The sequence below is a fragment of the Aythya ferina genome (assembly GCF_964211825.1).
Source record: "Aythya ferina genome assembly, chromosome: 13".
NCBI lineage: Eukaryota > Metazoa > Chordata > Aves > Anseriformes > Anatidae > Aythya > Aythya ferina.
Window position 1 is genome coordinate 18442198 of NC_140311.1, and position 14175 is coordinate 18456372.

Genomic DNA, 14175 nt, shown 5'->3' on the forward strand with positions numbered 1-14175 from the left:
AAATGATAAAGTTCCTGTAGTGGGGGAGGCCTAATTCTGGTTTACGTTGTGTCCTGATAGATAAGACACTGTCAGCACGAGTCAAATCCTGGAATAGAAAAATCACACCAGAATCTTTTTAATTAATTGAAATAACACAGAAACTAATCTTTCAGAATATGTAATACTTAATGTTTTGGCAAACACAACATAAAAAAAAATATTTTCTAATAATATCTGAGTTTTCCTGCACCTTGAAATAATGATGGATGATTTACAGAGGTTTTCTTGTACCTCCCCAGGTGCATTTGAAACTCGCACAGAGCTGACCAAACTTTTATGCGTTTGCTAAAGTAACAATGATGTACGTTCTTTCCACATCTCTTGGATTTTCAGCTGTAATTGTCTTTGCTGTGCACAGGGGGATGGTGCGCTGGGATTCCCAGGTGAAAAAGGACTGCCAGGATTACCTGGCACCAAGGGCCATCATGGAGAGGCTGGTTCTCCTGGCGTTGGATATCCAGGTCCTAGTGGAGTTCGTGGGCCGCCAGGTGACCCAGGGCTGGATGGCCTTCCAGGACAAGCAGGTCTTCCAGGACCCCCGGGTAGGTTTTGCTGGATCTGCTCTCACTTTGAAAAGGTGCAAAGCTGCTGCAAGTTAAGTGGCACTAAACCTACTGCTGTTCTTGTACCAGGCAAGAAGATGGCATTAGGTTAAAGATAGCTCTTCAAATCAATTAAAACTGCTCTGTGGGCTCGCTAGACCTCTCATAGCAGTCACTGCTTTCTCAAGTTGTCATGCTTAGGAGGACACAGATAATAAGCAGCAAGTATCTGAGCTGAATACTCAAACACTAATTGTTTTGGATGGAGCCTACTCCCTGACTGTTGCTGGAGAGCCATTTTACACCAAAGGTAATTAGGAAGACAGTTAAAATGAAATTTTTAAAAAGCACAGCCTACTTCATTGTCTAGGTAATAATGGTAACTCGCTGATATCTGGGACTTCTGAATCAGTTTTCAGAACTGTTACTGAAATAAAAAGAGCTCTAGATTTTTACAGAGTAGGTATTACATGAGGATTTTACATACTTAAGCTTCTACTTTTGTAATTCTGTAAGCATCAATAATACAGTATTAACAATATATTTGCAGATGATGTGGTTGCATATGTTTCTGAACTGATAAACTGTTGTTCTGAGTTCAAAAATCTTGGTGATAAGACCACTGCACCTTGAGGAGTTTGACAGAGGAATATTAAACCTGGAGAGAGGTGAGAGGTTAGAGAGAGGTGAGAGGTGAGAGGCCAGAATAGCAATGGGAAGGCTGCACAGACATGCTGGATGGCACATTACCTAACGTGTGTCATGCTGTGCTGTTGTTGTGGGGTGAGGAGAGAGCTGGCATTAGTGTCCTCCTGGAACAGTCTACATAAGCTTTTTTTCTTAGCCAAGTGACATGTTAAATGCCGAAAGCTTTATTAATTCATAAATATGAATGCTTATGTCTTTGGTAAATTGTCTCTTACAAAATCCACTGAATTAAAATTGAATTGTAAGATAATTAAAAGTAAACTGCTCTGTGCATGATGTGAACTCTAGATATTCTGTGCAGCACATCAGAAGTCAGCTTATTATGAATGCTGCGTCAAAGCTTTGCTAAAAGTGAATGGTCTTTTGTGGAAATTATCTCTGGTCAAAATACAGGAAAGTGTGAAAAAGTCTTTAGCCAGTTCAGTTTGCATCCCCGTGGAAATGTGTAAGAAAACTTGTGAATACATCATGCCCTAAATACTAGGAAAGCATTAAAAGACCCTTTGATATAGTAAGTTTCATCTAATATTAAAAAAATGTGTGTGGGTGGAAGAAATAATCCAGCTCATACTACCCAGACTGAAAGGCCCTATCATGAAAATGAGGAAAGACATCTAAAAAGAGACTGTGAGATATTGAAGTTACCACGTCAAAGACACCACTGAGGAATTTTGCAGTAAATCAGGGTGAAACAGTCTTGCCTTTGGAAAAGTCTAGCTCAGTATTTATAAAATTAGACTGATTTTATCCAGCATAAGATAATTACTCAAAAATGTTGGAATTGTCTGTATTTGCTTTTATGCCTGACATGACGGTTTTGTAATTAATTTCCTTGATATTGGGATATTATTCTGTAAACTGTGATTCTGTAGGGTATTAATTAGCTGGGAACAATTTTGCTTATATAACTTGTACACTAAGCCTTGCTTACATGATTTTGCAAAACACATGAGGAAACAGCCCTATTTCCTTTTCAGTTATCCTTACATGAAGCAACCATTGTCCAACCATTCTGCTTTTGGCTAATAACATAAAGCACAGAATATGCTATTGTATACAGGGCTGGTTTTGGAAAACTCACATAAGACACTCCTTAAAGCCATGTGATGTGAATACAACAGAATTAATTCAACTTCCCTTTTCTTGCCAGTTGCTGCCCTGCTGCTTGAAAATTACATTTTTACTATATTGCGTCTGAGAAGGAAATGTCTCAGAGATGGACCTCAACTTTTTACTTTATAAAACATTCCACATTAGGCTCACACAGGACTGCAGAAGAGCAAAGCTGGATTTTTTATTTTGTGTTACTACTATTTTAACTTGTACTTTGTCAAACAAATATTTTCTCAAAACTTACCCAAGTGCAGGCAGCAAAGTGTGTATTACATCTCACAATCGTGGCATTAGGTGCCTGGATCCATTCTCAGCATAAATTGGATATTCCAGTTTTGAATCTCTGTCCTTAAAGCTAGTGCTGACTATGAAGAGGAACTGCGGTCTCAGACGAAAATAGAGCGGTTTGGCTTTGTGTAAGAATGGAAGCGTTATTACAGCTCTGTGTAGATATTTTATCATGAATGTAATCATTTCTAAATGAGTTTTGCTGTCACTGGATGCCTTAAATCAAGGTAACAGCAATGAATTGAGAACTAACCTTTGATCCTCTCATGTCAAAGTAGGAAATGCCCTGAAGTTTCCTTCAACATTCGCATAGCATCTCAATACGTGAGCAGGTCAGACACCATGAGGTTGTCTTCCCTCTCGCTCCCTGCACATCCCACACTGCAGAGGAGCCTTGCTCGTTTCTTTGTGCTGGAGCTGATGTCTACGAGCAGTCCCTGAGTAGTTAGAAGTCTCCAAAGAGGCCTGTGTGCAAAGTCAGTGTTTCTTTCTTTTAGGTATCACCTTGCCCTGCATAGTCCCTGGAGCGTATGGGCCCCCTGGGATTCCCGGCTTCCCAGGATTGCCAGGTATGGAGACAAGCTGGTCCTCATGCACGGGCCACGGGCTGACTACCAAGAAGCACCTAGTCCCTACTGAAGATAATACCTGCTAATTAACACCCTATAAGTGATAGTTATTCCAGAGAGTTAACTGACAGCATAATATTCTTAATTCTTTAAAGGGGCTGGGTTTAAATCCTGGGGGGGATCGTAATGACTGCACTGTTTTTTCCCCTTTCAAGTAGCCTCTGAACCTCGTCTTCTGCATTTACATAGCTGATGTAACAGCCATGGTTTTGTGAAGCTATTTAGCTTAAATTGTGCATCCAGTGAGTGTTTCAAGCACTAGCTTTGCAGAAAAGATCTGATCCTGTTTTCTGGTGCTATACTTTTTTCTTCTGCTATTCATTCATTAATATTTTAATCTTCAGGTCCCAAAGGCAGCAAAGGCTTTCCTGGCATTCCAGGGCAACCTGGATTACATGGGTCAAAAGGACAGCCAGGGTCTCCAGGAATAATTGGCTTGCAAGGGGAACCTGGTAAGAGTTTTTGTTATCCGATTGATGTATACAATATTTTATCAAAAGAGTTGTCTTACCATCTAGACCACATTTCCACCTGTTACATTCATATCACTCCATTGTGAGCTCCTCTGTGCTCCTTCCAAGTTCAATCTCTGCAACCAAATGGTTGCAGCTTGGGAGAAAAAAAAAAAAAAAAAAAAAAAGGAAGAAGAAATGTTCATTATACTTGTTACCTGCCTTTAGTATTATACTGGTGCTGGAATTAATTAGGATAACCAACACAATTCGTTTCTTCAGAGACTATCATCACATGCTTTGTAACTGTTTAGAAACTGCAAAGTATTTTAAAACCCATTTACCTGTTTTAAGCCATGTGTTATTCTAGTAAAAGTCTGTAAACTATGCTTGGGTTTCTTTTAGCTGTGGGAATTTCTAATGGTTGTAGTAAATAAAGAGCAAGAGGGGGTGGTGAGGGAAGACTCTTTAAGCTAGGTTGATATCAATCATATTTCTCTGTAGATATGGCTGTAGAAATCTCTTTATCATTTCAGTGCATTAAGTGGGGATGACAATTTTACAGAGTCACTGATTTTGTGATACAACTGTTGAGCAGCAGAAAGCATTCACACAGCAATGCTACTTAGCGTCTGCTTGACAAAGGGAGAGTACTTTGCAGTCCTCCTTGTGCCAGGGCTGTCAGCGTCTTCTGTCCCATAGTGCCAGAAGTTGTCTGATGTAGAGGACAAAGTAAGCTGCAAAAACATCTTTGCAGCTTTTGTGGATGGTGGTGGTAGTGAGATACTGCCTGTCTGTTGCCTGAAGTAGTCATCTTCATCCTTTTTTGTTCTTTTTGCCTAATCTGCCATCTAGTGAAACCAAGCTTGTAAATGTAAGGCTTGTAGCTGCAGCTCCAAGATACTCTTAAAGTATTCTTTAAAGAAAAATTGAAAGGATATTTCAATTGTTTTTATCATTTTCATGACATTTTCTCACCAGTCATAGTTTGTAATTCAGTACCGAAACACTCTGCAGCTTTCCAAACAGCCTTTTTTTGCTTGAACTTTCCTTAAATGTTGATTTGGTTAGATGTGGTATTGGGAGTGGATAGCCTGTACTTCTGCTGTCTGACATTTGCTGTATTTCTCTTCAAGGCTTCCCTGGACCTCGAGGAGAGCAAGGGTCCCAAGGACTTCCAGGACTGGATGGGACAGATGGTTTGCCTGGGAAGATGGGTCCTTCAGGCTTAGCTGGAGCTAAAGGAGCTCCTGGAGATGTGTTTGGTGCTGAGAGTGGAGCCCAGGGAGAGCGTGGCCGACCTGGACTCCCAGGTGATAAAGGGTTTGCAGGTGATATTGGATTTCCAGGACCAAAAGGTGAGCCCTGTTGCTGCTTGTATCTGGGAATATCAAATGGTTTCTTTCAAAAATCTTTCCTCTTTACCATCTCTTCAAGATACTCTGTCAGCAATCTTCTAAGCTGCCTGCAGGTGGGGATTTGGTGGTTTTCTATTAGAATCTAATGCAATTTACAGAGTTTTATTACAACTCACTTTTTCATTGAATTATTATTGATTATTACAACTCATTTTTTCATTTTGTTTTATTTGTTCTGTAACCTCCCATCTCTCTTTTCCCAGGGCTGGATGGGAGACCAGGCCTCCTAGGTATTAAAGGCGAACTGGGTAATCCAGGCTATTCCGGTGTCCCTGGATTGCGAGGACCTCCTGGTCCTGGAGGTCCTTTTGGCATTAAGGGAAAACCAGGACCGTTGGGATCGGTTGGCCTGGCAGGAGCTCCAGGTACGTAAGGCCTTCAAATGAAGACAAGTAGCTGAGCGTTGCAATGTTGAGGAAGTCTGGGAGAGGCATGGCATTTGTTGGGAGTGAGCTTCTACCCCTGCTCAGGGGTAACTGAGTGCAGAATTTGAGTCTTTTGCCTCTGAATGCTGGAATCTTCCTGCCTAGAAATGGTGCCCCAAAGCTGTAAGAAATACAGCAGAAAGATAGGAGAAAGTATCTTGATACTTTTAACAGCTCTGCATTTACAGTCTAGCTGTATCTTCATTTTCCATTTTCATGATGATTAATTTCTAATGTTCGAGGTTGTTTGAGACATGATTTTGATAGATTGGAAAACTGTTGGCTTTGTTAGAAGAAGCACTTATATCTTGTACACTGAGGGCAGAAAAGAAATTTATTTCCATTCACTTTACAGGGAAAATATAGTCGAGTACAACAGTATCTCTCAGGCTGCACTGTCTAGAGAGTTTCATGATAACAGTAAATGCAAGACTTAAGAATCAAGCAAAGAGGCCCCTGGGAATCAGTAGATAATGGTCTGTGATGTAATTCTGTTCCGACATGCACAGTGATGGTGCTGGAACATGGTGGCAACAAATGAATGAAAGCACTAACCTCATTCTAGATGAAAATTATGGTGTTGAAGTGGGTTTTTTTTGAATGCTAACATGACTTTCACTTCCCTATTATTTTACTTTTATGGACTGTATGCCATATATGACTGTTTCCTTCAACTGTTTTTAAAAACCTTCCATTGCTAGGATGATAAACTCCAAATGACTAAGATATTTCAGCTGTATTCTCTGAATCATTAATTTCTTTTTATCCTTGTTCTTTCTGTTCACATATTGTATCTGTTTTTTCCTTCACCATGTTTCTTTTCCATTTATCATCAACTCCCCATTTCTGATGTCACACTGTTTGGTTATGGGTTCTTCACATAGGCTGTCAAGGTGAGAAAATGCAGTGTAGCATAAAAGCTCATGGACTAACAACCTAGCTTTTAATGCTACAAGAATTGCATTGACTATAGGTGATACCCCTTATTATTGCTAATCAAGCCAGAAGGCAAAGAACCATTGCAGTGAGAATGCTCAGATGGTAACAAAGCCTGAAAGTTATAAGGAAATCCTTAATATGCACAAAGTTTAAATGTGCATTTTCTTTGTCTTTTTAAATAAAGTAGCCATTTTCTTCTGCTAAAAACAAAAAAAAAAAAAAAAAAAAAAAAAAAACGAGTTGTAACTTAAAATATTTGTCCTGGGTACAATGAAGCTCATATACTGGGTGTGACTGCTGCAAATGCCATTTTTCAGAATCACTTGATTTTTTCTTCTCTTCCTTACTTTGGATCTAAGCATTCTGTTTTCAATGGTTTCAGCCTTTATTTAAAGTTGTAAACCATTACAAAGCTTCAGCTAGAAACATTCTGAAACAGAGGCAAAGCTGAGTGTATACGGTGTTGGTTTTATGACAACACAATCAGAAGCTTGTTCCCTTAGCAAGCAATTTGCTTTTGAGAAGTAACTCTTTAACTACCAAGGTGGAAAAGAAACTTGAAAACAAAACAAAACAACAACAACAACAACAAAAAAAAAAAAACCTCTCCAATTGATCTCTGGTTCACCCAAAGGATGGGGTAGGTAGCAGAAGCTGGCATTAATGATGCTCCCCATCCTGGTTTGGCTGCCTTGATGGTAAAGGTAAGACTGATGCTCTATACTTTAGTATCTAGTAAAGGAGACAAAAATGTATACATCATAAGGGGTTTCACTCTTGCCAGTGGTGTAGTGATGTAGGCAGTAACCCTCTTCGTAGGTATTTTATTATTAGATGACTAATGCTTTTGCAGTTCTAAACTTTATGCCTTCTAGTAGGCTGCATGTGCCTTAAGGTCCATTTGTCATATTAGAACAATGCCATGTTTAAAGAGTTTGGAAAGCTGTCCACTAAACCGCCCCGGTGTTTGTGTGACATAATCTATTGAGTTCTTTCTTGTATTGATTCAGGACTTCCTGGAGTCAAAGGATTGGCTGGGGATGTAGGTCCTCAAGGCCCTGCCGGAATGAAAGGCTTCCCAGGTCTTGATGGTGCTCCAGGATCTCCTGGGGAAAGAGGATTCTTGGGGCCACCTGGGCCTTTTGGTCACGATGGACGTCCAGGTTTCTCTGGGCCAAAAGGTATGTGTTCCATCAGGGGGCAGGCTGAGATTGCTGTGCCCAACAAAAAATAACCTTGTTAGCATTCATTTTAAGCCATCCTCATCAGAAGGAAATGATTTCTCAACTGGTGTTGGAATGCATTTGTTTTTCTGCTGAGTTGTGAATTATGTATGATGGATTTAATTATCAAATTATAGTCATGAGGAGGTCCAGCTTAAGGACGTGAGCCCCTAAGGACAAAGAATCATGTAAGAAAGACAAGATAATTGAAGAAATGAGGAACAGTGAATGAAATCATGAAGTAAGGGAAATATCATAGGAGGGTACACATGAAGCACAGTCCCAATGGGAAGTAAAACTTTACCATCTGTATGGCCACTGAGCACAAATACAGTAACTGGTTATTAACCAAGTGTTATTTTAGGGGGAGGGAAATACAGGTATGTAACTGCAGGTTGCTCTCTTGGAAACTGATGGGGTTTTGCCTTCCAGTGGAAGCAAGGTGAAGCTCTTGAAGCCAAACTGAGAAGTATCATGAGTGGAGACCCATGAGAGAAGTGGCCCCACTGTGCTTACACCATCACGTTTTACTGGCCAGACCCATCCTGCTTCCACCTGCCAGCTAGGTGGGTATGCAGTGTACCAGGAGAGACTAATTTTCTCTATTTCTCAACTTTTCTATACAGGTGAGAAGGGATCTTCTGGCCTGCTTGGTTTCCCTGGCATGCCAGGCCTGCCTGGTGTCCCTGGGGTCAATGGGTTTAAAGGAGCTCCTGGCGCAGCTGGAGGAATCGGAAGCCCTGGAGTTCTGGGACTGCAAGGTCAAAAAGGTGAGAAACAGTTAAAAGACTCTGCTGGCTGTGCAGCAGAGGGACTTTGGAGGCCTCTTGGAGATGTCTGCATATATTTAATGTTTTCTTCTGGATGCCGTGTTATGTTCTTGTGAAATTCTTCAGTCTGGTTGCCAAAGGTGGAATTGAAGTTCTGTTACTGTCTGCCACTTTCTAATGTTATACCCTTTCTCTGTTAGGCAATCTTATTGCAGAATAATCTGATTTTGTGTTTCTTCAGGTGACAGAGGCGATGTAGGTCCACCTGGTCTTCCTGTTCTTGGGCCTCCACAACAGGCACTGCAATTCAAAGGAGACAAAGGAGATCCTGGATTAGCTGGACTTGGAGGATTCCCAGGACCTAGAGGTATGTCACAACATTGTCACTAGTTGCCAGTATGAGTTCTTCAGAAACTGTGCTTGCTCCTGGGGGATCATGGCCTGCCCTTTTGACAGAGTCTGCAGCATTGCTATCTTCTGTTCTGCCATTCACATTTCAGCAAGATTTGCATATGGCAGCTTTGAATTTTGAGAAAAGAGTTTTCCTTTTAGGCTCTGTTCTGCAGATCTTATCTCATCCCTTTCTGCCCTCTAAGGAGAGCTTTGGGTAACAGCTCAGTTGGCTAAATAAGCTGAATGTATTTTGAAATGGATTTACACTCTTTTATATAAACTCAGGTGATAAAGGAATCCCGGGAAGCCGTGGACAGCCGGGTCTTCCTGGACCTGCTGGGTCAGCAAGCAGAGAGAGAGGTTTTCATGGTGAGCCAGGCTTCCCGGGTCCATCTGGACAGCCTGGGCTGCCAGGACAGAAGGGTGCACGTGGCATCATAGGATTTCCAGGAATGCCAGGAGAGAGGGTAAATATCTTCTTAAGTATCTTCATTTACTCAAAGAGCTCTTGGGAAAATCCTTTGTTCTAATTGGTACTTATTTAGCAAAGCAGCTGTCCAGAAGCTGGCAGGATTTTTCTTCACAAAACTTGGTGTTTGGCTCATACTGATGGATGACACTTTGGATAACATCTCTTCCCACATCTTTGCAGTCTGTTATCCCCCGTGACCCAAAGTTGAAACAGCAAGAATAAAAAGCAGAGGCTAATTTTGGGCTTTTATTTCAGGGTTCAGATGGTATCACAGGACCACTTGGATTCCCAGGACCTATTGGCCTCCCTGGTCCAAAGGGTAAGAAATTTCATTTTACATGGTCTTTCAGTACATGCAGTCCTAAGATTCATGGCTAAAATGAATGGGCAGTGTTCTAGAAGTGTCGGTCGCTCTCCAGTGACTGGTTCAGAAGTCCCCCCGTGATGTCACTCATTCAGATGAGATCAGTTCCAAGCCAAATGTATTAAAACTTTATGATCCTTTGAAATCTTGGCCACAGCACTGTACAAAGCATGTTGGACAGTACAAGAGGCACCCTCTCTGATCAGCTTGTGACATAAAGGGTAGGGTGTTGTGAAATTGCCCTAAATGTTAGTCTGAACATGCCCTGAGTGTATTCACTTCCATTGCTGTTTATAAACATTTTCAAACACCTCGGGGACATTGTTTACTGTAGTCTTTGTCTACCTCCTGAATTTGCCATATAAGCAAGGTTTATTTTCATGAATATGGCTATTGAACAGCACTGAGAGCTGCTCCCCACAGTCAGTTACAGAATGGCTTCCTTACCTCATCTTCCTTTTCCAGGTGACCAGGGAGAGTCTCTTGGTGTTCCTGGCAGTGCTGGAGTGAAAGGAGAGCGAGGGGACCCAGGCTTCCCAGGTACAGTAGCCATTGATGGTTCACTTCAAGAGTACAAAATTCTGGAAATTAAATTGGATAATATTGCCCAGTCTGGGACTGTATGTGATCTGTAAATCTAAATACTTCAGTCTTGTCCTCTAAATGAGATTTGAGGAGCTTAATCCAAGTGGGCCACAAATGGATGATGATGAATAACAAAAATAATAAAAAAAAAAAGCAGCCCGATTCTAATGCTGGGTCCCACTTCACTTCCTGAGTAGGAACTTGGGAACTTGGGCTGGTGTTTGCCATCCAGGGAGTCTGGTCCAGAGCCCAGGCAATGGCTGAGCAGACACAAGTGCTGCAGCAGCAGTGTAACATGTTTCTCTTTCTCTTCAGGCCTACCTCCAGTTTAACTTGTGCTGGATGCTTTTATCATTTCAGGGGAGAGAGGCAGAGAAGGGCTCAAGGGTGAAGCTGGCTTTCCAGGAAGCACTGGAGTGAATGGGCTCAAAGGTGGCCCAGGAGATGTTGGCCAAGAAGGACCAGCAGGTACTGGACAAGGCACCCAAGTTCTGCAGTTCGTTGCGTGACTGCAACAACCTCACCTTGTTGTTTCCTTAGCCCTGGTTGGCCTGTCTCAGCTGAGGCTTAAACAAGAAAGTCTTGTTTAAAGTCTTCCATTGCAACACTTGAGTCTGTTCCCTCTCCAGACTCAAACCTACCCAGAAGGATGGCTAAAAGTGTCTTTGGTTAGTGGTGTAACTAGCAGGTATGCTCTCACATTGCTATCAAGATTTCTATTTGAAAGAACAGTGGAAGTTGTTGGAATATTTTACTTGAAAACTCATGTAATCAATTTAGTTATTCAGTGTGCATACTATTCCAGTTTGTCACTTGGTGGGTGATTAAGAATGGAATTTCTGATTTAAAAAAAAAAAAAAAAAAAAAGGCAACTATCAAATAAATAGTTGGATAAATGCTATGCTAGTAGTGGTGGTGAAAAGAGATTTGCACCTGGTTTTTCTTTACATAAATAGTTTATTCACCCATCTTCTGAGTTAAGTGCAGGATCAGAAGCTGTAATATGGAGTTGTGAGCTGATTTGGCCTGAATGTGTGATGCAAGAACATTTTGCTGCTTGTTTTTAGGAATTCCTGGAAATGCTGGGCTGAGAGGAATCCCTGGGCCACCAGGGCCTCCAGGGCAGCCAGGATCTGTCGGATTCCCTGGGGCTCATGGAACAGCAGGACCCAAAGGTATGTCTGGAGCCTGCACACATGGGGCAGATATTGGGTCAGAAAACCAGGGTTTCATCCAAGTGTATCACAGCAGGCAGGCAGCACACTATGTGTGGGCCAGCTGTGCGTGGGAAATCAGCTCAATTCTTGGCAATGCTATTGCAGGCACCAGCTGCTAGAAATGAGCAGAGGAGTGTTCAGAAAGGGAGAGGCTTTCACTGGATTTGGATCTCTGATGGGGTTCACTGAGGGTAAAAACAGAGAGCAGTGGGAAGAGTTTCCGTGAAGGAGGCCCGTGTGTAGGGAAGCTTTACATTCTGTGTTCCTCCGTGTCATGTTTCTCACACCTGTTGTAGTCTCCATGAAGCATCTATGCATTTCTACCTAACTAAATTATTTGCTTATTTGCTCACTTACATAAGTGTTCTCAATGTCTCTTCAGGGTTTCATGGATTTCCAGGTTTAAATGGTCTGAATGGCTTGCCAGGCACAAAAGGGTCTCCTGGAACACCAGGTAAAGGAAACACATAGTAGAAGCATCATAGCTGGGAAAATGCCTGCATTGGTCTATCACGAGAGCAATGTTCCTCACAAAATTGCTCCTTTTTGCCCTGTTCTGGATGTAATCATAGTATGAAGAAAAAATATCAAAATATTGTATGTACATGAGCAAATTCTCCTTTTAAGAAGCATGAGCAAATTCTTCTTCACATCCTTATGCAAAAGCCCGTGGGAAGTCCAGAACAGTACTGTGCTTCTCTCTCAGCACCTTGCAGATTAAATTCACTCTGCACAGAGTAGCACAGGAGGCACCAGACCTCTTTCTGCTGCTCTACTGAAAACAGCAAAGAGGGTGGTAAATGGTTAATTTTTCATTGCAAGTCTGCTCGTGTAATGATTTAACTGCTAGCGAATGGTTTGAATAAGCTCTCTTACTTTCTTTAACTATCTTTAATTAGGTCTGAGTGAAGTTGGACTGAAAGGCCCTGCAGGTCTCCCAGGTGTGAAGGGTGAAGAAGGTTCTCCAGGCTTGGGTAGAGGTGCTCTAGGATTTCCGGGACCAAAAGGCTCATCAGGAGACATGGGTAAACACTGATGTTCTGGAAGCCTGTTGAAATGTGTTGCAGCTCAGGTTAGTGGGCCTGCACAGTTCGGGGAATTACCAAAGAGAACTCCTAAGGTCACAGAAAAAGGCAGTAGTTTGACAGGTAAATATTCAATCTGTGATGTGGCCATATAGTTGAGAAACAGTTGGTTACATGGTTATTACAGTGTCTGTACCTCCCCTGAACAGAAGTATATTGTATTTTGTTCCCCACAGGTAGTGAGGTGTCTGTTTGTTCTCCTCAGTATGAATACTGCTCAGCCACTACTTCTGACCATGTCAGTGAAGGTGATGGAAGAGCTGGGCAAGTGCTCTCACACTTTGTATTTCTTGTTCTAGGTCCCCCGGGTCCTGTGGGACTGCCAGGCTTGCCAGGAAGTCCTGGAGTTTCTCTTCCTTCTGATATACGTGGGAGGCCTGGGGATGCTGGCCACCCAGGACTTGATGGGAGTTCAGGTATGGAGAGTGAACTAGCTAAGAGGATTTCTGTTTCTTTATGCTTCCTTTGAAGAACTCTGGGTTTTGGGGGATATAAATGACTTCGAGTAGTGTCACCTTAATCATCTGGTTTTTTAGATCGGGGTTTTTTAGATCTGTTTCAATTCCTGCTGTTGAATCTGGATTTGATGTAGCCCATTATTAAAGCTCCCTGCTCCATATTCATTTCATCTATTGTTATACTGAAGACAGGCTCAGGCAGTAAGATAGATGCTTTGCTCCAATGCATTATGTCTACATTTGGAGGCCAGCTCCATATTAGACCGTGGTTTCTACAGATGTAACTTTTAAGCTCCTAGAGAGCTGTAACCTAATAAGCTCCTAGAGAAGTTTAGAAGTATTCTGTGTGAGCTGGGAGGCAGCAAAGCTTCACTGCTACTCAGAGGTACGTAGGGAGTACTTGTCCTAATGTCAGCAGGAAGTACAGTTCCAAAGATTTGTCGTGATGGCATTGGTGCACGTTCATCACCTAACAGCCTTGTCTAAAAAGATTTAAAAGGTTTAAAGGTTGCTGGTACCTATGTTTACGTAAGCAAATAGGGCCTGATTATTTTCCTTTGGGAGGAGGACAACCCTGGAAATACAGACACACAAACAGCGTCTGTCCTTTACAATGACTTCTTAGGGTTAGCAACAGCATTTACTTTGCCCCAAGAGGAGAATGTGCTAATTGCCTGTGTTCTCTCTAGGTCTTCCAGGTCCTCCAGGACCACGAGGGCCCCCTGGCCCAGCTTCTGACCAAGGTGACACAGGCAGTCCAGGTTTCCCTGGTGTGCTTGGCTTGCGAGGCATTAAGGGCGACGTGGGACCCACTGGTCCAATTGGGCTCCCTGGAGTGTCTGGATTCAAAGGTAATCTTGCCTTGAAAAGGGTCTGGGTGTGGTTTGGCGGCTGTCACCTTGACAGAGTGAATGGCTATAGTGTGGTATGACTGCTTTGAAACAAATCCTCATTCAGGTGTGAGCTCAGCTGAGTTTGCCTCTTTCCTTTTGGTCCATGCAGATTTTACCTACTGGTTGTAAAAGTAGTAAAGTAAGGCCAGCTCCAGGTGC

At 42.2% G+C, this 14175-nt stretch overlaps 1 protein-coding gene across 3 annotated transcripts in view; it reads left to right on the top strand.

The window, feature by feature from the left end:
* COL4A6 (collagen type IV alpha 6 chain) overlaps window positions 1-14175 on the top strand; it is a 134000-nt gene that overhangs the window by 111272 nt on the left and 8553 nt on the right. For all 3 annotated transcript variants that reach the window (XM_084534334.1, XM_084534336.1, XM_084534335.1), the window contains 17 exons: window positions 401-584; window positions 3191-3262; window positions 3667-3774; window positions 4911-5132; window positions 5396-5557; window positions 7567-7737; window positions 8406-8549; window positions 8791-8916; window positions 9228-9409; window positions 9670-9733; window positions 10244-10318; window positions 10724-10831; window positions 11431-11538; window positions 11963-12034; window positions 12480-12605; window positions 12965-13081; window positions 13813-13974. In XM_084534334.1, coding sequence (XP_084390460.1) covers window positions 401-584; window positions 3191-3262; window positions 3667-3774; window positions 4911-5132; window positions 5396-5557; window positions 7567-7737; window positions 8406-8549; window positions 8791-8916; window positions 9228-9409; window positions 9670-9733; window positions 10244-10318; window positions 10724-10831; window positions 11431-11538; window positions 11963-12034; window positions 12480-12605; window positions 12965-13081; window positions 13813-13974 — 2203 coding nt within the window. The remainder of the gene's footprint in view (window positions 1-400; window positions 585-3190; window positions 3263-3666; window positions 3775-4910; window positions 5133-5395; window positions 5558-7566; window positions 7738-8405; window positions 8550-8790; window positions 8917-9227; window positions 9410-9669; window positions 9734-10243; window positions 10319-10723; window positions 10832-11430; window positions 11539-11962; window positions 12035-12479; window positions 12606-12964; window positions 13082-13812; window positions 13975-14175) is intronic.